The following is a 21049-nucleotide window of genomic DNA, read 5'->3' as shown; positions in this document are numbered from 1 at the left end:
TAAAAAAAACACAGAGGAAACAGAAAGAAAATTAGCCCCAAAAGGTAACGCCACTGACTGTGACTCAGAGTAAGATTTTCCATGGACTTAATGTCTTGTGGTGTTCCTTTAGCAGTAAAACTGCCATTTCCCCCTGTCCCTAAACTCTTTAGAAACAAAAACCCTACAACATACTCTAATAACAATTAATTAAAAAAAAAACAAATAGATGCAGTGTCACAGATACATTTACCGTCTTTTTATGATATGAAAAGGCAGGTAATTCAAAGAAGTATTGTAAAAACGGTAAAATACATCAGAATAACAGACAGCACGGGCAAATGTTAACAACAATTGAAGACTGGCATCACATCGGAAAATACGACAACTCTAAAATAATTCATAGTTCTAAAATACATAAAACAACACTGATTCAAAAGCTCTAAGCAAGAAATATGGAAGATTATAATGTGTTTAGTCTGGCAGATTACTGAAAACTAGAGTAGGCAGTCTTTCCTTACATCATCTTTACATTGCTTGAAGTTGTTTTAGAAATTTAGTTTGTAGTCAAGGGATTTTGGGTTGGTTTGTTATGGCTCGTCTGGGTTAGAGCAGCTCACAACAGCCCAGCATCAGGCCATGGACAAGGGACAAGGTGGAACTGCTCTGGCCACAGTGCTGGGATGCTCCACCGTGACTCAGGCATAGGTCAACACCAGGGGAAAAATACTCAAATAGCAACCCTGGCTGCTTCTCAAAGACCATAAAATGACAGTGTGCTAGCTGCAACATAGCAGAGGAATTAGCAGCTTCACTGGGATTGTGTCCACATCTGCAACAGCCAGGACAACTGCGGTACAGTTAATAAGACTCTAGTACCAGAAAAAGGCTCATTCAATTTTTCCTTTGCAAGTATTTTCTTACTTATGCCTGGACTCCCAGAACTATGCCTTTCAGGATCACCTCTCTGCCCCGATATCATCTGGTAGCAGAGAACAAATACAGGGCAGTGGTTTAGTTTCACACAATCGTAACACAGCTGACGAAAAGACTGACCCTAACATCTACGTGGAAGCTTATTAAGACGTTATTTTACATGTACGTGCACACAGGCACACGTTTTGATACAGAAAAGAAATCTGCTGCATCTGTAAGCACGGAGCACTCGGTCCTGTGCAAGATGCCAAGCTTTTCCGCTCGAGGGGTTAACACCTCTTGGCTCCCACCAGGTTCAACAAGAATCAAACCCTTTCCTTGCACAGCACCGCTTACATTTATCACACGGTTCAAAAAGGAATGTGCTTTATCTATTTCTTACGCTGTGCCACGGAAGAACCCTACACAAGGTCACATCTGACCAGTTATTATTAGCTGGTTTTTTTTCCTCTCTCTCTGGAGCTCTCTGCAGAAGAGGACAACAGTGACTGCTATCAAAATATTCGCTGTCCTCACAGTGAAACAATGACTGGGCAGATTTCACAGAGGAGGTCAGACGGGGGAATGGTCTATTTCATATGCAAGAGACAAGCACACTGAAAAAGTGCAGTGATTATACTACAAAATGTGGTTAAGTATAAAGTTAGCCACACTAAGATGGGGGGGGGAAGAAAGTCACTTAAGCCATCCTCTTTATTAATTTAAATGAGCGGTAATCATAATAAAAACTGTGATCCTTCGTCATCACCTCAACAGTTTGAGTACTAAGGACGTTATGCTGTGAAGGTACTTGATGTTAAGTGCTGTCAGAGACAAAATGCAAGCAAAAACATGAAACAAACTCTGAAAGCTAATGAAAGCATAAAGTTTTCCTCCTCGATATGCAAAAGCACTTGTATACTTTGATTTGAAACACATGTTGTGTGAAAACAGCGATGCACGCAACAGTTCTGCGTTAGTGAAATGGTCTATACGCTTGCCCCAAGTAAGCAACAGCCTAAAATCTGAGACTACTTGGCAAACGCCAACCCAGTTTCAACTGCTGATAAAAATTTCTGACGCAATTACAGATTAAGTTCACAGCAACAGCTCAAATTTTCGCCGATGATTACAACTGGCACCGTATCAAGCACAGAGCAGCGGCAGAGGCTGCGTTAGAGAACAGCTCCCGCAGCCTGCCCAGAGCTCAGACGGTAAAAGCCCTGGGTACCGTATGCCAACGGCATCACCGCGGTCACGCCCCAAAGGTGAACAGAGCCAACTTACAATCTTGCATAAAAGTCACAAAACTCTTTGTAGAGTTTTATGTCACTGTGCCTACGCTGCAGTTTTGACACTGGTTTCTCGCCTTCGTTTCCCGCAGAGTTGTGGCCATCGCGAGCGACCTCGTGGGCGATCTCTTCGTCCTCCGGGATCGCGTAGGGGTGAGCTCTGCGCTGGAAGTCCATATCTCTCTAATTGCTTTCACGGGCGTGTATATTCTGTGCTTAGACTGCAAAGGAGCTGGAGGCAAAGGCGGCTAAAGAATATGCTGGGCTTCCCCTTGTTCCCAAACGAAGCGATTGACTTTCACAGCTCCGTGTCACGGAGCCAGACCTACCCAGCGCCCTGCCAGAGCTTCAAGTTAAAAGCTGGGCTGCGGAGGAGCACATTCCAGCGCCAGGCTGTCATGCAGCCCAGATGCTGGAAAGGGGCTTCGCTGCCGGCTGATGACAGAAGAAATCTTTTCGGGCCCGGGAGAGCTGTTTTACGAGCAACCTATGTGAGCGAACATGTTCCCCGGCAAACGTGTCCGCAGCTCCTGTCTGCTGAGGGGTGGATTCCAACAACACTTTATCATGGGCAAAACAGCAAGGTAAAGCACAAGGAGGAGACTGCTGTCATTAGGTAAATATTGTTTTAATACCACGGCATAGTAATTACACTGTAAAAATGGCCTTTAATGCTCCACTTCCATCTTCTAAGTCGTATGTGCTGAATATATCTCTAGGCATCTTCCTTCTTGTCAGCACTTCAGCGAAGGCATAGATACAGGGGGACAGTTTGTTTTCTGTTTTGCCTCGCAGGCCATTAGCTGAACTGCCAAGGGTATTATAATGGGCAACTGATGAAGGAGTTAAAATGGAGCTTGGTTGTCGGTGCTGGGTTTAGAGCAATTACCCAATGCAAGAACGCTCCATAGAGTTGAACACCGAAAGTAATTTATAGTGGACATTAGGGAACGGAGAGAGCAAGACTGGGAAAAAAAGAAGGAATCATAAAAATTCATCATTCCTTAACCACAGAATGCCCTACCAATGTGGCAATCATTTTATGGTTGCACTCTCTTCAGAAACCTATGTTGTGCTGCTTACTAGGGGAGGCACTGGCAGCCACGGGCCTGCACTCCCGCAATGCTTGGGGCAGGCAGCTTCCAGGAACGTGTAACGCCAAGCCAAAATGAAAAGGGGTTTTGGAAAGCGGTCCTGGGTAACTACCTCTAGCGTGGAACTGACTCAACCCCGTTAGCAATCGGTTAGACAGCAAAGCCACAAGCACTTTGTGCTGGTGACACACAGAGTCTTGGCAGCCAAGGAATTTGCCGGTCTGAGAGGGAGCAGAGAAAGCGGAGGAGGGCAGGAAGAAGACCAGAGGGAACACGCAGAGAAATGAGAAATAGATGACAAAGGACATGACAGAAATCCCAGTCAAGGCTACTGCTTGTTCATATGCCTTCAGCATCTAAATAAAAATCATCCTCGAGCCTCTCGCAGAGGGTCTGTGTCACGACCACATTGCACCACACCTCTCAGCACTGGCTGAGGTGGCTGATAAGCACCCAGCAGAGGACAAGGCCGAGACCCCTCAGGGCTCACCCATCGCCGTCTTCCCATCACCTAGCCAACACAACACCACAATTCTTCCGCTGAAAAGCAAGCAGGCCAGATTTTGGGAATGGGTTTGGTCAGGTGTCTTCCTTTTCACTCCTCTTGGTAGCCCCCCACGTGCCACAGGACATGGCGGCAGGTGGGGCCGAGGCGGCGTGGCCCAGCGTATTTACCTGCCTGTGGGTCTGGTTGCCTGTCTTGTACAGGGCTGTACACGGGCTGTAACAGGCCGAGGAGGCTGCGCCCTCACCAGTTGCAGGGCTTGGCCGGAGCTCAAGCCCTGTTTTTGTCTGCTCCAGGTGGAGCAATAAGATGTCCATCCAAAAAGCCTGATTTCACCGCCCTAGCTTTTTCCAAGGGGCAGCCCCGTGAGGCACGGCGACTCCATACATGCAGTAAGCAGAAGCAGCCTTGTTCTCCAGGCCTCTAGCCACTGCTGCCAGCAGAGTTATTCCCGACTCGTTTCCCATTAGGGAAGAAAGGAGCGTGCCAGGAGTTTAAAAAGGGCCTTCCTGCTACTGAAACAAAACACATCTTCTACGGGGATGGTCTGGTAATCCACAAATGCACAGCAGCTGGCCATCTTTCTCTTCTTTTTGTCGTTTTGCTGGAGACTTGCTGCCAAGATCTGAACCAGGCTGTTAAAAACACTTTGTATTTTCACTGGGACATCTTAAGTCTCCCCAGGGTGCAGCAGGGGAGAAAAGGTAGGCAGGAAGGAAGACGACAGAGCGGCTCCTCCTGGCACACGGGGATCTGCTCAGCAGCCAAAGGTGACTGCTGGGGAGGTGACAAAGGAAACGGCAGGGAGAGGAGGGGAAGCGTCCCGCTGCTGTCATGAAAAACAGCAGCAAAACAAACGCGCTGCTTTATTGTCCCAGAGGGAAAGCTGCCTTCTGTCTCCCTCCAGGAAAAACTGAACTGCTTTCTCTGGAGAGCCTTCCAGCCTGGCTGCCCACCCCGGTGGCAGCCCACGGGGACTCTTACCGAGACGGCTCGGTGGCCGGCGAGCCCTGCCGAGCGCTTTGCTTCATTCCCCAAATAGATGAGCCGAGCGGTCACGGCTCCAAACAAGGTGCTTGGCAAAGGCAGCTGCCGCTTGGCAGCCTGCCCCCGCGCCCCCGAAATAAGGCTGCCCGCCCAGTGCAAACCTGCTGCATCACCGCCGGTTTCGGAGGCCACGCACCCCATCGGGACGTGCGGGGGATTCATGAACAATCACGGTGCAGCCCTCCCCTTCCCACAGAGGTAGGGATGATTTCATGTTCGTTGTATTTAACAGGGATGGCACGCAGTGATCCTCGCACGCAAAACGCGGAACAACTAGAGCGGGAGCTCTGCTGCGAAATAGGCGTGAACCTGGGGCGCCTTGTGCTGATTTCTGCACCAACCTTTTGAAGTGCTAATTGGTTTTTCGTGTCTTTTTTTTCACTGAAATTGAAAACACTCTTGGGTTCTGGTTGCTGCGATCGCTCATCTCTTAAGCAATAAAATACCTTCTGCGTTAAACTGGTCTCTTAAGGCAACTGGAAGGAAGATATAAATCTTTTCTGTAATAAAGATGTACGTTGTAGGTGGGATTTTCATGTGTGCTCAGCACTACCCTGATTCTGCTGAAAAGGACGGAAAACCATCTCGAAACCACTGCAATAAAAACCAGGTGAATTCCGAGTGCTCCTAAAAGTTTCAACCTTTAGCCATAAGAAATATGATTAAGCTTCTGCGGTGGGAGTTTAAGCAGGGCAAACAAAAAGACAACTCTGGCTGTCTCAGATACTTCAATATAAATGTATTCTAGTATAAACATGTCCAAAAAATGCTTTGGTCTCTGCAAGCAGCGAAGGTTCACATTCCATCACTTCATAAGGAAATGAATATGACTGCAATAAACAGGTACGCAGCACCTTCCCACACAACAGTTTTCACTGGTCAGAGGAGCACAGTGAAAAATCTGTCTCTAGCAGGATTCACAGAAAGGTAGTGTGATAGTTAGCTCTAGGACTTTTCTGTTGTATGCAACATTAAAAAAATATATTGTATTTTCTTTGCTAATTGCAAACGTTACCAAATGAAGCCATGTTTTGCGTCAAACGAGATGACTTCTTGTGTGTACAGATACTTGATCCTCTTTAAAATGGCCATCTCTTCCTCCCCCACTACTATTTTTGCAGCCTACACAGACATGAAAATCAAAACAGAAAGGCACAGCGGCACACAGGAAAAGCTCGCCAGTGCTCTAGTATACCTGCGTTACGTGAGATAAGGCATCCTATCAGTTATTCTTTAAAAACCTCTCCCTGTGTGGTTATCTGTATGTGTACTTCCCCATGCTAAATGTACTGTATTCAAACTCTTCCAACTCAATCCATTTTAAAGCCTTTAAAGATGTAATTACACTAATGCATTTCATATAACATCATTTCTATCCCCGTGCCTAATTTAAGACCCATAAAAAAGGTCAGCTACTCAGTGCTAGGGACTGCACATCCAACGTCTCAAAGAGACTCCCTCTAGAAAAAAAAATCTTTTCGAGAACAATAAGACAAAATCAGGCCCACGAAGCTCAAAGGCGTCTTTCTGTTTGGATATAGCACAGTGAACTTCACCACACCAATTTCATTCGGTTCTAAAACTTGAAAGCATTCGGGCAGGAATAAAATTTATACCTTTGGGAATCCAAACACTGGAAAGTCAAGTGAAGAAGAGAATAGATTGTGGCCAGGCAATTGCAAGCAAATTACAACTAAGTGTATGTGTGCTCCTCATTCATTGCTTAAGGAACAAATTTAAAACCCAAACACATAAAAATGTATGAGGTTGATTTTTGCATCTTCTGACATTTGAAATCCTAGGAAAACACTGTACTGCCGTACTTCTCTCCAGAATACCTGTTTGCTAGCTCCAATACTCAGTTCATGTCATCTCTCACTGTAATTCACCAGAAATGCTTTCCTGAACGTAAAGGCAAGTGTCAGCCTCCCCTAGCTGGAACCAATGTTTTTACAAGGCGAGCCCTCTGACCTGAACAGTTCGCCCAGGAGCTATAATTAATACCTTGACTAAACATAACACCCAGGCTACCAGGAAAGACGTCCAGAACGTCCACGAAGCTCCTTATAGGGCTGAGATAACTGCCAACAGCAGGCTTTCTGGCTCTGAACAACGCTCTTATTATAGCAGCGTCTCCACTGGAGACACCATGCCGAGGAGTGACCTTCAGCCAAGCTGCCGAGGGGCAACCCTCCCTTCTCTCCCAAGTCCTCTTCGATGCTGCTGCCAACCTGCACCTTCAGCAGCGTAGCCTCTCTGGACATTTTTCACCTTCATTAAGTTTGTTTTTCTAGACTCGGGCTTCCAGTGATGACATTTTTCATGGCCCGAATTAAACAATTTGTTTGGGGTAGAAGGCAGCATGTGGTAAAGGAAACATCTTTTCAGCTGCTGCTCTTTTAATTCTCTCATATACAAATTAAACCGTAATTGTGCGTCATTCTGGGGTTTGGTTTCCCATTTTTTTTCTTCACATGCTCATTGCAGCATCACCTGGCTTTAAAACCAGCAGAAGGGAAGGCAGCTGAGCCATCTGCAGTTATTACAGCAAAAATTAAACACCGGCACTAATATTCAACAGCTGAAAGAGAATAACCAGAAGTTATTTGCACTCCTAAGAGTCGAGCATGACTCATATATTGACAAATAAAGCTAATGCAGAATAACAGCACCTTTAGACTCTATTACTATGGTCATAAAATTTTGGGTAATACAAAGGGAGGATCTTCGTCTTGTAGCAGCCATTTCAAGGAAGGAAGCACAAAGAATTCCAGTCCCAGTTACTGAAAAGCATTACTTGGCAAGCATTTTTCATACCAAAGGCTATGGTAAGCTTTATTTTTTTCTTTTAAAGTTTTCACCCCAACAGTTTTCACCCCAATAGCCGTCCAATCCTAAGTGAGTAAAGCAGGAGTGAATGAATCCAACACATGCATATGATGCCACAAGCAAGCTTGTGAGGAAAGATGGAAAAATTCACACTTGCAACAGAATATTGCCGGGACTATCTGAGGGAGCGGAGCTGGGGATCGCCCAGGTTATTTGGAAGTGAAGGGAAGGGTGAGCGAAGGCAGAGCTTTCTGCTTTGGATCAGACGGGCTCGAGCCCTGCCAAACCTCCCTCCTGTTGTTACATGACACTGAGTGTGTGGGAATAATGTGAGGATTAGCTAAAGAAAGGAATGTAGTTTAGAAGTAAGCAACTGCTTGTACACTTCAGGCAAAATTCACTACCCACAGCCTGGTCGCTCTTGGAGCTATCCCAAGGCTGCAGTGCTGGCATGCGCTTTGGGAAAAGAAGAAAATATGTAAGGAACAGCTTTTAAAATATATCGGAAATACAGTGTACGCTTCAGTCTTTGAAATCAGCGAGGAGGAATGTACAAAACAATGTAACGAAAACCCAAATATCAAGCCAGACAAAGAGCTTGCAATGCAAACTTTCCATACGGAACAAGAACTAGACCAGCCAGGGCAGTTTTGAGTCATAACTCTGAGTGGGCAACATTTTTCTAATAGCTGCATAGGAACAGAGTTCAAGAGGTATACTGAGCTTGGCATCGAGAACTTTATGAGCTATGAAGAGCGTGGCATGCATGGATTCAACATGCTGGAAGAGACAACGTTTTCACCTTCATCCATTCATTCCCTGCTGGAAGGGCTTGAATCTTTTGGATCTTTTATGTAAAAAGGCACAGCTGACAAATGCTGCCAGGTATCACTGGCTTTGTGCCAATATGTTACCTACTTTTTATTTTGATGAGGCTGATGGCTAATAGCTTTCACTTAATTTTCTTCTAGCTCTATTCTGGCTGTTAGAACAGACAGAAAAAGCAGAAAAGCTACAGGGAAATGCCATGCAAGTCATAAAACAAGTCCCTCTCGTTCGGAAAAAAGCTCCACTCAGATTAATCATGAAGCTTCATCCTGTTGATACATAAAGATGCATCCCAGGATGCCTTACAATCTTCTGGCACACCTGAGCAGTGCCATCCAAAAACACTGCACACGGGGCGTTATATATGAAACCATCACTTCAGAATGCCACCAAGAACTACCTAAAATCCTCTAAAAGGCCTGCCTGCTCTGTCTGCCCCTGTCAGAGGCAACGTGCTTGGCAAGCTGGAGCTGCTCCCGTGCCCAGAGAGCAACAGGCACACGGGTCTCTGGAGGTCACCGTGCTAGCGTTGCATTTCGTGGAGCAGCAGGGAGACCACAGGAAGAGAGAAACGGGAGGGCAACCTGTAAACTTGTTCTCCCCGATGCCTGCACGTTGGCAATTTGTAGCAAGTGGTGGCATTCACATGGGATTTAGCTTTCTCTCCTCTGCAGAAATATTTCCATGCGTAAATTCAGTCCAGCATGACAGACTGCATTCAAAGGAGAGCTTACTTAATTAGAACAAGGAATAACGAGCAATCGCATTACGTTTTCCGTAAAGAACACCTTTGATAAGATGTTATCAAAACATGTGAAATCAAAAGCAAAAATCAATCCACAACTTCTATTTACCCAACCAATGCTGCCAGAGCAACAAAAATACTAATTGCTGTAATCATCGAAGCTTAACCAATTCATTGAAATCACAGATTATGTCAATGAGGCAAGCGTAAGAGGAACACCAGTAATGGCTCGGTTTTCCGTCATGCAGGCAGTTACCTCCGGTCATTTGGAGTCACGGGAGGCGATAGTCAGAGCGAGCAAGTCAAATTGCTCTGGAGTTATTATGCAATCTCAAAGACAAGGGGTGAGCGAGAAGGCAAGAAAAAAAAAAAGGGTGTGTTCATTGTGAGCTATTTTAACCCCTAAAGCAATGAAAAGTACAGCACAAATGAAAAGCCAGGCCTCCAGTCATTTGGATATCTCAAACTAGGGTGCAACACAAATTCTAAGTATCGGAGTATTAAAATATAAGCATGAAGCGTATTTTTGCTGGCTGGAAGTTACTATAATTAATAACGTTAATAACTGAATGCTACATTTACATGGACAAATCCTCTCTTCAATTAGAGCACCTAGCAGATGAGCCAAAGTGTTTTTTAATTGGGAGTTACGAAGCGTCTGATTCAAATAAATATTTCGAGGTCCCAACTCTTTACTATTCCAGCAGAGTTTCTAACCACAACAGTGATGAACTGTACTTTTTTTTTTTTGTGGCTGAACATTTATTTTCAAGCTCTTGCTGATTTAATAAATTGGTTTCTTTCTTTTTTTTTTTTTTTAACCAATATATTGAAAATTCCTGCTGGACTTGCTGGTACTGGCACCACGAAGAAGCAGAACATCTACCTACAGAAAGAGGTTAAGTAAACGTTATCGTTTGTGATGCTATTAGGAAATGCTGCCAGTGGAAATCAACTCTAAGGTTGCTTCCAGTTACAGAGCTTTTCTTTCCGCCTTCCCCAGTGCCATGAGGGGTCCGAAAGCCCAGTGGGGTCCCTGGCTCCCGAAACTGGAGGAGACCCATGGCGTTGCACAGCTCCTGAACGCAGCACCTCAAAAGGCGAGGCAGGCGCTCAGCCCTACCGCACTGCCGTTGTTCTGTTGTTGTTTTTTCATGTATTTCTTCTTATACTCACCTACGAGCTTTGCTGCGCAGAGCCTATCCCCCCAAGGCTCAGTGGGCCGTAGGAATGTGCTTATGTCTCCTGTTTCATCTGCGAGGGAGTCTTTGTGCCTGAAATTTTGGGGCACATCCACATGCCTTCCAGCCCGGAGCCGGTGTGCGCAGGCAGGCGGGAGCCTGAATGGACCCAGCAGGAGACTGCCTGCACCTACCCACGCAGACGTACCCATCAGCTTCGGCAGCAGAGCCCAAAGGGGCCAAAAGGATTTCTGATAACGTAGAAAACATCCGCGGTGTTTTCTGCACAGGAGAACGGAGCAGTGAGCTGCCTGGGTAACGGACAGCCACCGCATGAACCTTGCCCGTGATCATTTGTTGCAAATGCTGAGTTTACTTTTTGGTTAAAAAAATAAATAAATGTAAGACAGACCAATCTCTTCAAAAGTCATTTACATTTTCAATTGCATTTGAATGTATATGAACTTGAAAAGAGCGGTATGGACAACACTTTGATCAAATCCATTTTAAGTGTAGTTATTAGAAAGAGAATTGCCCCTGCTTTTCCCAATGCCTTGTACTGAGCTTGGAAATCAATATTATCAATTTTTCAGAGGAACTATCATAATTCTTACAAAGTGCATGAGAAGAGAAGGGGAAAGTGCAAAATCAGCGAGCATGCTGCCACTGCTAAGTGACTCCTAATGATTAATCATAAATGTATGCTTACAATTTCCTTTGCATCCTGTTCACTGAGAAAAGTGAAGAAGAGTAGCTCAGCACAGAGTTAGTTTTTTTCCAAAACACCATTTCTAAAGACAGCGCAAGACAAGATTTATCAGTGATGTTTGCACCAGATCAATATAGCTGGAAAAGAACAAGTCTTTCCCTCTGTGCTGAAAACATAATAATAACAGTAATAGCAATAATGAAGCAGCTGATTTCTCAGCTGGCATGCAGTTCGATGAGGGCCACCTGTGCTCCAGGCAGGGCAGTAATGGTGCTCAGTGTGCTTCCAGCTATGTGCCCAGGGAACATCCTGGGCAGCCACGGTTCAGGCACTGCTGAGCCTCCACCAGGCAGGGAATAGAGGATCCCTGCCCTAGTGGAGGTGTAAACCAAGCACTTTCTTGCACTCTGTACGTTCAAGGAAAGGGTGAGCTCTCAGACCAGCTTCGACATGGGGCGGCCAGGCTCCAGCTCCCTATAAAGTCAGTAAAGCTGCCAGGAGGAGGGGACATGCCCTCAGAGGGCAATTCCTCCATACAAGCTTTCTACAACAGGGGTGATGAGTGCGGGGGCTTGCTATTTATGGCTGTGGGTGACCTCAGTTTCCTCAATCGGATGTGCTGGTGCTCCCCAGCCCCCTCGTGTCCTCACCGCTGCTGGTGGGACAGCTCAGCTGCTGGGTCACCATGCCGTCAAAGCAGCTGGGGCAGTGACTGGGTGGGAAGGAGCAAAACCGTGCATTAAAGCAAGCTCTGCTGCTTGCGAATTAGGCCCTGTAGGTTGCCGGAGCTGTGTGAGATGAGTTCCTCTCAAGATGATCCGGCACCTACTTGCTAAAGCAGGACTCTGCTGGAGAGACTCCGTGAGGTGAAAAAATGCGTTTATCAGCTTTTACTCTAAGCTGCAATCTGACAAACTAGGAAACTTAACGGTAAGAGCCAAACTGTATTGCTATGGTCCTTCCTGGAAAACTCTGAGGGAAGCGTGCTTAGAGACTGACTCATCATAAACTGAGCAGCAGACCTGAAAGACAATGATGGGGGTCAAACCTTTGGCTGAAGCGACACGAATGGACACAGGTGCAGAAGCAGAAGATTGGCTTCCTGTTATGGAGCTCAGAATCCCACAGCACGCGACCTATCACGAAGTTATGTCAACGTAAGACATTAGTTTTATACCGCGCAGGATCCAGAGCTGCAATTACAACTGTACTTGCAGCATGGAGAGGCTGTCCGAGACACCCAGCACCCAGAGCGAAGGGGTGCGAAGTGCCGCCCACCGGGTCCCTTGGCGCTGCTCCTGCTCACCTGCACCCAGCTCCCAAAACACAGACACCAAAGACGACACAAAAGGCAGAAAGGGAAGGAGGGAGAAATCCCATACTGGGCTGAGATGTAAAAGGCTGTAAAGAGAAAACCAGCAGACATCATGTATGACTTCAGCAGACGGTGATTTTAACTACTGTTTTTTTAATACAGAAATTCTCAGAGGATGCCCTAAGAAGATGAGCACAACTAAAGCACATTCTGACCCAACATTAGAAAAACAGGATAGTTTAGCCGGGAAAGAAGCTTAGGGTGAACTGCTCCTCAGGGGGCTGATGTTACGTAGCACATTGGGATTCAGGTGCACCTTCCAGGACGTAAAAAAAAAGAAGCTAGAACAAAGAGCTGGGGAGAGAAACTACAGGAGGGCAGGCAAAGCCAGGGAGGATGGCAAGCTGTATTCAGCAGACATGAAAGAAACCTCTTGTCTTTCTTGCGGACTCTAGATACCCCGAAAGTATGTGCTAAGGACAGGCATCTAAGTGTCACTGAGTGGGGGGGCACACATGAAAAAAGCCAGATGTTTCCAGTTTTAGAAAATTAAAGGATTTTTCCTCTCCACGCCGTTTGCTCCTTGCCCTGTTGTTACGTCATTATTTTGTATTTACAATGCCTCATCCTTTTGTCGTGGAGAATGCAGCAGAAATCATAAAACAAGGCTGCCTGGCAACACAGGCTGAAATATAACAAAATGGGCTAGGAAGAAGCAAGGTCCAGTTTGACCACGTACCTGCTGAGCTGCCAGCAGTACCAGAGGAGCCCTGTCCTCCGCGGCACCGGCTGCCGCCGCGCTGGCAGCATCCTCCGGCCATGCTCTGCTCACCTCCTGCACCTCATGCACCCGAGCTGGGTTGTAAGGGCCTCGATTTGGCATTTCCTCTGCTTGCATTTTAGTTCGTAAGACTGATCCTTGTCTCGTATTTGTCTTAAACAGGAAGAAGCTCAGGAAGGGATCAAAACACCCAGATTTATGCCAGTGTAAGGCAAACTCCCCCTGCCCACAAAGGGCCCCATTCCCACCTTGGCCATGCACACAGCAGGCGGCTGTAGGCAAGAGAAACACCAGGGCTCATTTTCATATGTAAGCTTTAAAAAGCAGCTTTCACTTCCGTAACTAGAGTCTTCCTCACAGCTAGTTTTGCATAAAGGAAACTAAGCACAAATAGTCAAGAGTCTCTGCGCATCTTTCTCTAGCACATATGAGTATTCTTCAGTTTATAATCATATGAACATGACACTATTAATGCTACTGAAAGTCCATCTAAGCAATTGATTCAGAATTAATATTCTAAATAGATGCCAAGCACACATATCACAGCCACAAGACGCCACATTTCTAGAAATGACTCAGTATTTCTGGTATATTGTGGCAAATAATCTCAATAGGCTACCACAATATATTTTGCCACAATAATTTTTAAGGAAGGTGCTTAGCAAATCCCCCAAATCTGACTACCTGTCCTTCTGGAACTGCTAATTGGGGTAATGAGAGTGCAGTACCAAAACCCATATAAGTTACAAACCCTTCCAATGTGATGCACGAGTATCAACAATGAAAAATAATCTATAAATAAACCCAAAGAAAAGGCATTAGGGGATAGGAAGTGCTTCCTCTCCGACGATGCTTTTGTTAGCATTTACACAAGAATCCTTTTCCGGGGAGCCTGAAGTGGTAGCAGACAGCTTTTGCAGGGGGGGGGGAATTAAAAAGAAAATCAACCTCACGTTTTCACTTGCTCACGTTATACACAATCCCTCACCCTTTCTGCTCCGAGCACAGGCTTTGTGAAAATTCCCCGCGCTGGCTCACGAGGCGGGTAGCACCGTGCGATAAGCCCAGCCACCGACCGACCGAGCGGCTTTCCGATTTTCGGTTGCCCTTCCTGCCCCGAGGTCAGGCCCAGGCCGCCTTCTTCACCTCCACAACCAAGGCCCCCGACCTCCCCAAGCCCCGGGGAGCTGCCCAACCCCTCTGTTCTCCCCAGCACGGTGCCAAAATGGGCTTCACACCACAGCGGGCCAGGCCGTGAGGTGACAACCTCTGGCTCCCTCCCGCCAGCCGACGCCATCCCGCAGCTGCCCGCCCCGTGCCCGGAGAGGAGGCACACCACCACCAGGACCCTGCGTGTCCCCTCTTGTCCCTCCTGTGCCTTTTCCCCGAGTGCTTCGGGGCTGTTTCTCAGCACACGTGCGGAGCAGCGCTGGCATTTTGCTCTCTGGAAGCTCCGACGCCGTCGCCAGCTGGCTCTGCCCACGGGCCCGCACTCACCTCAGCTTCTCCTCCTGCCAGGCGGGCTGCCCCACGCTATCCGGACGATCCCGTCTCCTCCTGTACAGACCCGACTGTGACAGCTCTTTCAGCTGCAAGGCCGTCATATTCCTCTACCTGGAGGTTTGTTGCTTTTTCTTCCTTTTGGTGGTGGCGGTAAGGGTGGGGGGTTGGCTTCGGGTTGGATTCCCCCCCTTCCAGATGTCGCTGCCAAGATGCCCGGAGAGAAGAGGCTCGGCGCCTGCACACCTGCGCCCGCCGGAGCCGTGTACCTCCGCAGGCAGGCAGCCGCCGCTCGGCTTCCTGTTCCTCATAGGTACACACCCTCCTGCAGGGCACCACGTTTCCTTGATCACTTTATCACACCTCGGGGATGGCCGTGACAAGCTCACCGAGCGCCCCAAGGGGCTTTGCTTTGCTCTGACCCGGACAGGAGCGACTCCGGTGTGCTCCGTGCGAACGGCGCAGCCCTTCCAGAGCCAGCTGGAATTAGCCAAAAAAGAAAATCCACCGGGCTGTAATGAGCTAAAAAGTCTTCCCCACTGTAATTTACGACACAAAGGAACTCATTAGTCCTATAAAAGTGCGGAGCTACTCAAGCATGCCAGCAAACTCCAGCACGGAGATTAATCCAGCAAGAACTGTGTGGCAAGGAAACTTCAGAAATCAGCACTAAAATACTCTTTTGGAAACACAGCAACACTGTGCTTGTCAGACAATAGCTTTTTTTTCGTTTTTCTCCCCTACTCCTAGCTACCAGAACGTAACCGACAGCTATTTGTCACATTTTGCAGTGATGGAGCGTCCTGTGTCGCTTGCAAAGCAGGAATGAAAATGTTGAAGGTTTCCTGTGAGACAGGAAGGTGACTAGCAGAGATTTGCAAGCTGCGTGCCTCATCTCGGTTAGTAATAAAAGTCTTCATTTGACTGGGAAGGAGGTTTCAAAGAACCTTACTCCTGTTTCAAAAAAAAATTTCGAAGCTTCTTTGACTATTCTTGGCACGTATAAACCCTGAATTCACCGTATTCAGTTCTGTGATGAGTGTGGGGGAGGAGAAGGGTTGGGTTTTATCAAATCAACTCCCATTTAATAAAAGCAGAGAAACCTAACAATTTGCAATGAGTGTTTTGACCAGGACAGGAAACAAGATCTATATGATGAGAATCTCATAGTTTATTGTTAAAGTGCTTATTTTGTAGTGGAATACACACAAGAAAGCATTACTGTAATTCATGTAACGGAGAAGTGCAAAGTGTGTACTAATGAGTATGTCACTTGTTACCAGTTTTGTCAACATTACCAGACAGAACGCCAGCCCAGGAATTTTATGTAATATTTCCAATGCCAGTCTGGAATGTCATCAAAATATAATATAAAACATCACACAATGGAAAAATAATAGAAATTACTCTGGAATCATATAACATGCCAAAGAGATGATAGTTAGAGAGATCCCAAGTGATTTATATGATGTTAGAAGGCTGCACACATTGAAGTGTCAACAAGAGCTATATATCCATACTCTTGTCCTCAGAAAATGAGAAGGAACAGTCACAATATTTGCCTAAACACGCTGCATTCCAGTTTCGAACAAAGCACTTAAAATTACTTCTCAATGCACAATAGGATGAGCTTAAACATAATTAAATGACAGTTCCCTGCAGTCAGCCAGTGACTCAGTGAAAAGTTAATGCTGTTACAGGCGGATGTTCAGGACGGCGGATGACAGATGCCTGTGGCACAGCAACATTTACACGTTATCAACAGTTTTTACTGTGTTTTAAATACCAGTGTAGCAAAGATAGATCTTTGTCCAAACAGTTTTAGATAATAACAATCTAAAAAGTGAAGACAGAGTAGGTTTTTGCTATGGAAGAGCTCTTCATAAACTAATAAAATCGAACTATTACCTAAATTTCTTCATAACATTTTATTGACTACAGTAGCAGTTTCTTCAGTGTACTTTGGTATTAATCATGATACGAGTCCATCAAAAATTAACAGAAAAAATCTTCCCTGGCTTTGCTGCAAGTTGCATTAGTGTGAAGCAGCGTTAAAATTCATGTTTATCTGCGTGGACAGCCACTGAGGCTGCACAGCATACAGGACATCAGCTTTTACCAAAATCTGCTTTGAAACCTCACTTGCACCAAACTGATATTATTAAAATTTAAAATCTATACCAGCAGAGAGAGCACATATATTAAAGGAATACAAGAAGTCCAAGAACAAAAATGAATTGTTTTGTTACAGAGCTGCCCGATATCAAATCTGACTCAATCTAAAGGAGGACAAGATGGTTATTTTTTAAGACAGATGTGGTAGGCAACTCCACAGCATACATTTTTAACTGGCTTCTTCAGCAAGCCTCGATAGGGGTCTAAGCTGCTTTAGAAAATACTTTCTTTTTGGAGGACTTGAAGATAAGCTACTAGCTGTCTGCAGGAAGAAATCCAAGCAGAACTCCTTTTCTGCCCCGTGGGATCCCACACCAGTTCTCACGAGAGACAAGGCTTCAGATCTTAAATTACTCAACTGTTAAGTTCTGAATATCAAATACACGTTGTAAGGGTGGTTGTCAAAGAGGTGCTGGAGAATGCAAATGACTTTTCTCCAGTAACTTGCTGAAAGGTTTCCCGAAAGCGACTCAGATGGAGCTAGCTCTGCAGGAAGAATTTCCCAAGCGAGTGCCTCCTGCTCCCCCAACCTTCTCTTACCTTCCAGCCTCTATCTCCTGTTTATAATTCAGTTTTAAGAGATTACATTCTTACATTCCTCCTGCATAGGATGGGGCTACTTGGATCTTTCACATTCCAGGAGAATTTTTGAGGACCAGCCAAGTTGCCACAGCTCCTCTTGTTACCAGCAACACACAGCCTCCTTTCATGTTCTGCGCTTTGAAGATTCATCCTTCATTTCTGAGTGTATGCCTCTTCACTCATGCAACCGGCCTTCCTCCCTCCCCCAAAGAAAAAGTTCTGCTTATGTCGCTGCTGCAATCTGGTTGATAAGCACAATGCTGTCAACGTTTTGTTAGAGGAAGATATTCATCTGCGTCTAAGTACCAAAAGACAGAACCTAAACTGAAACTATACGCAAGTCCTTCATCCATCCCAAGCTATGAATGACTTTTTGTTATGTGTTACAAGGGTCATACTTGAGTTTTCACTTCAGTCCTACAAGGCATTTATCTTGATATGTCAAGCCTGAATTTCACTGATATCTCATGCCTGAAAAGTGTTTTGCAAGTGTTTTTGCTTGCAAGTGTTTTGAAACATCGCTCAAAATTCCGAGCAAGTGCTATTGCTTTGGGGACTGTGGGTATTCAGCAGAATTCTGCAAGTTAAAAATCATTTAAGACAGGCTATGACTCGTCACTTTTCACTATGTTCATAGGGACAATCTATGACGATAAAACCCATGTTGTGGATTTAGGAATAATAACAATTTTTTTAAAAGTACTTTTAATTCAGTGCATTTCCTCGTGAGTTCTCATTTGCAGAGAACACACGTTAACTACAGAGATTAGGAAAGACAAGGTCTTAGCATTCTCATTCCACACAGAGAAGCCTTTATTAATGTTATTGATCTTCTTTTTTCCGCTCCAGTGGCACAGTCTTGTGGTTTTTTTTAACTTTGAACAGATGACCCGACTTCAATTAAATTTAGTTTGAAGATTTTCGAAGTGATAGAAAAAGCTGTTTACAAGGCAGCACGAAAGGTCAAAAAAATAAATCCAAAGAGCATCAGGAGAAGGGCACACAGATCCCTGTAGAGCACCCACAGTTAAAAGGTGCCAGCAGTGGGGACAGGAGAAAGGGCACGTTTTTCCACCTCTTATCATTTCTCCATCCCCACTGCTGGCCCAGCTTATCACTGAGGTGAGTCTCTCAAAAGTAGCATGTCCAGAGTGTTGGCTTTCAACTATTTCTCACTAGGTCTGGAAGAAAAACACTCTTTAAAGCCAAAATTAAAAAAAAAAAAAATATTAAAAACTACTCTCCCTCCCATGCTTTTCCTTGGAAAGCCTTCCCACAGACACAAGAGGTGGCTCTGCTCAGGGTTTGCTGTCCATGGAGAGAACGGTGCCAGTGGCAAAGCCAGCATCAGGCCCCGCTTTGCAGGTCAGCGGGAAGCATCCCGGCAGCAAGTGAAGGAAGATGGAGACAACTCTTCTGGTAGGTTTGTAGGAGGCAGCAAATTTTGCGATGTGCCAGCAGCAAGTGAGGTGCTGAATGACACCGGGGTGGTGAGCCTCAGGTGACAAAGAATGCCTTGGGTCACTGCTGGAGCAGATGAAGATAAAAGGAAAGGAGCAGAGAGAAATCAAGCCACAGATCTATGCACGTGAACCTTGAAAGGAAAATTTCAAAGCTTCACAGGAGCCTAAATGGTTGATTCAAGGAGCTACATAATTAACTAATTACATGTTTCCTTCCTTGTGCCTAATAGGACTCCCACATCTGTTTTGATGTCTCCTGCCCTGCTCCACTTAGCAATCAATCAATCCCAAAGCATGCATATTTAATCTGTGGATGGCACTAGGAGCTGAGGCGCTTTATCCACATACACTGCAAAGCACTGCTATGGACTTATGTCCAGTGATCAAGTGCTACTGCCATGATTTGCCAACAGCTGCTGGTTTACCTTAACCTCTTCTACGCCTGAGTAACATAAAAAACTACATGGTGATGTGCAAGCGTGGTGTAAGGGCAAGCGTGGGAAAAACCTTTCCTCCATCTGGATGCGAATCAAGTTCTTTCGGCTGCCTCCTCCGAGCTCTGCCACCCCCTGACCTTCTGCCCAAAGAATGCATAACATTCAGCTGCAAAACACTTATTTTTCTCCAGCAAGTGGAAACCTGCTTGAGGATGTGCTTAACAATAACTCCCTCTGCTGGGAAAACGCTGCCTTCTTGCTCAGTTCCAGCATTTCTCCCTCCAGCCAGAGGGATCTGTTCATTAACCCAAATTCACTTTAGTAATTCACACTGGGGCCAAGTTGAGACCAGAAGGGAATGACAGACCAGCAGCTGAAGATGCAGGTTAGTATTATAACCAGAAATGTATGCTGTTAATCAGTTGATGATCAATGCATGAGTAACAGTGCAAGGAAAACATGTGACAGAGCATGAATCAGTCTTCCCTGCTGTTTGTAAATAAGCCTCTCAAAAAAGTGTGTTAAACAAACCGGAAAGCGGTTGAAGGGTTCAGATGGATATAAATACTCACATGGACCCTGAACCCCATGGGATAAACATCTTAAAAAAAAGACAAAACCCCAAAAGATAGGGAGGTGAGGGTAACAAAGCCAGCAAATTCAGGATTTTAATACATTTTAATAGCCTGGGATATGTGGAAAAACACAGGTAAGGCACACAAGCACTTCCGAATCTGCATTTCTAGAAGGAGAACCTTCCCTTCAGAAACATTTTACAGTCTCAGTATTAGAAGCCTCTTCCTAAAAGAGATTTTCAAACCTTCTCAGGAGGACAACCTGAGAAGTCGCATTTTTAAACAAGTTGTCTTCCACCAGCACCCTACTACTGTAGATCTATCCAGAATGTCTCATGAATTGTAATGAGATAAAACACCCCCGAAAATGGGGTTTAAGGCCCCTGGAGCCAGCTGGTTCCCCCGGTACACACTACAAAAGGCCAAGAAAGCCTCAACAACAACAAAAAAAAAGACAACAAAAGTAGAACCATAAAATGGGTGGCAACTGAAGGAAGCACTCCGTGTTTCGGCACTTTGCTGATGGCTGGTTTTGTGCCCCAAAAGCCAGCGAGCCCCTTGAGAGCTGCAGAAAGGTCAGTTGATCCGCTCCATCTAACAAGACCTGGTTTTGTGGGACAGTGAGGGGGAGATCTCAAAACAGGCCCCAGGCTGACTTTTCCCCTTCGCTGAAAGAATGGGAGAGTTAGGATTTCTTAATTTTTCTCCAAAATACCACCAATTGAGGTTAAATAAATGTGAACAAAAAGACAGCTGCCTAAAAACTGCTTCCTCTTTTGAGTGCCCAATAATGAATTCTCCTCGCCCCTTTGATTTCCATCTAACAAATAATTTTCAGATGACTAATGCTGCACTGAAAGCAGAGAAAGACAAAGTTCTCATCAAGATTTCATAACTTTTACACTGAAATGAAAGGAAACTGGCAAAGGCGGGAGATTGCATGCTCCCTTTGAGAAGGACGGACGAGCTCCTGGTGGCCCCCACAACATGGACATGCTTGAAGACACCACTACCACCGCACGGCGCACAACCAGATGATGACCACCAAAGCAACAAAGAGAGCTGAAGCTTCTTCATGGCCGCGAGCAATGGGGTTT

At 45.7% G+C, this 21049-nt stretch overlaps 1 protein-coding gene and 2 long non-coding RNA genes across 12 annotated transcripts in view; 2 read left to right on the top strand and 1 right to left on the bottom strand.

The window, feature by feature from the left end:
- On the top strand, positions 1 to 14711 carry LOC308185479. Its single transcript, XR_013943403.1, has 3 exons — positions 1 to 2162; positions 2279 to 2802; positions 5065 to 14711. It is a non-coding gene; the product is annotated as an uncharacterized lncRNA (long non-coding RNA).
- The window catches only part of LIMS1 (LIM zinc finger domain containing 1), a 66712-nt gene that overhangs the window by 17487 nt on the left and 28176 nt on the right, over positions 1 to 21049 (bottom strand). For 2 of the 10 annotated variants that reach the window (XM_080573538.1, XM_080573545.1), the window contains exon 1: positions 2182 to 2458. The exons of 6 other annotated variants lie outside the window; for them this stretch is intronic. In XM_080573538.1, the coding sequence (XP_080429664.1) occupies positions 2182 to 2363 (182 nt within the window). In that variant the 5' untranslated portion in view covers positions 2364 to 2458. Of the gene's footprint in view, positions 1 to 2181; positions 2459 to 14717; positions 14981 to 21049 lie in introns of those variants that run through there. 2 more of the 10 variants (XM_080573539.1, XM_080573537.1) reach the window with 2 other exon arrangements.
- On the top strand, positions 15519 to 18681 carry LOC308185484. The gene is made up of 2 exons (XR_013943404.1): positions 15519 to 15619; positions 17505 to 18681. It is a non-coding gene; the product is annotated as an uncharacterized lncRNA (long non-coding RNA).

The sequence above is a fragment of the Anser brachyrhynchus genome (genome assembly GCF_964034855.1).
Source record: "Anser brachyrhynchus genome assembly, chromosome: 1".
NCBI classification, from domain to species: domain Eukaryota; kingdom Metazoa; phylum Chordata; class Aves; order Anseriformes; family Anatidae; genus Anser; species Anser brachyrhynchus.
Note: the sequence above shows the minus strand (reverse complement) of the source record. Positions and strands in the feature narration are given on the sequence as shown.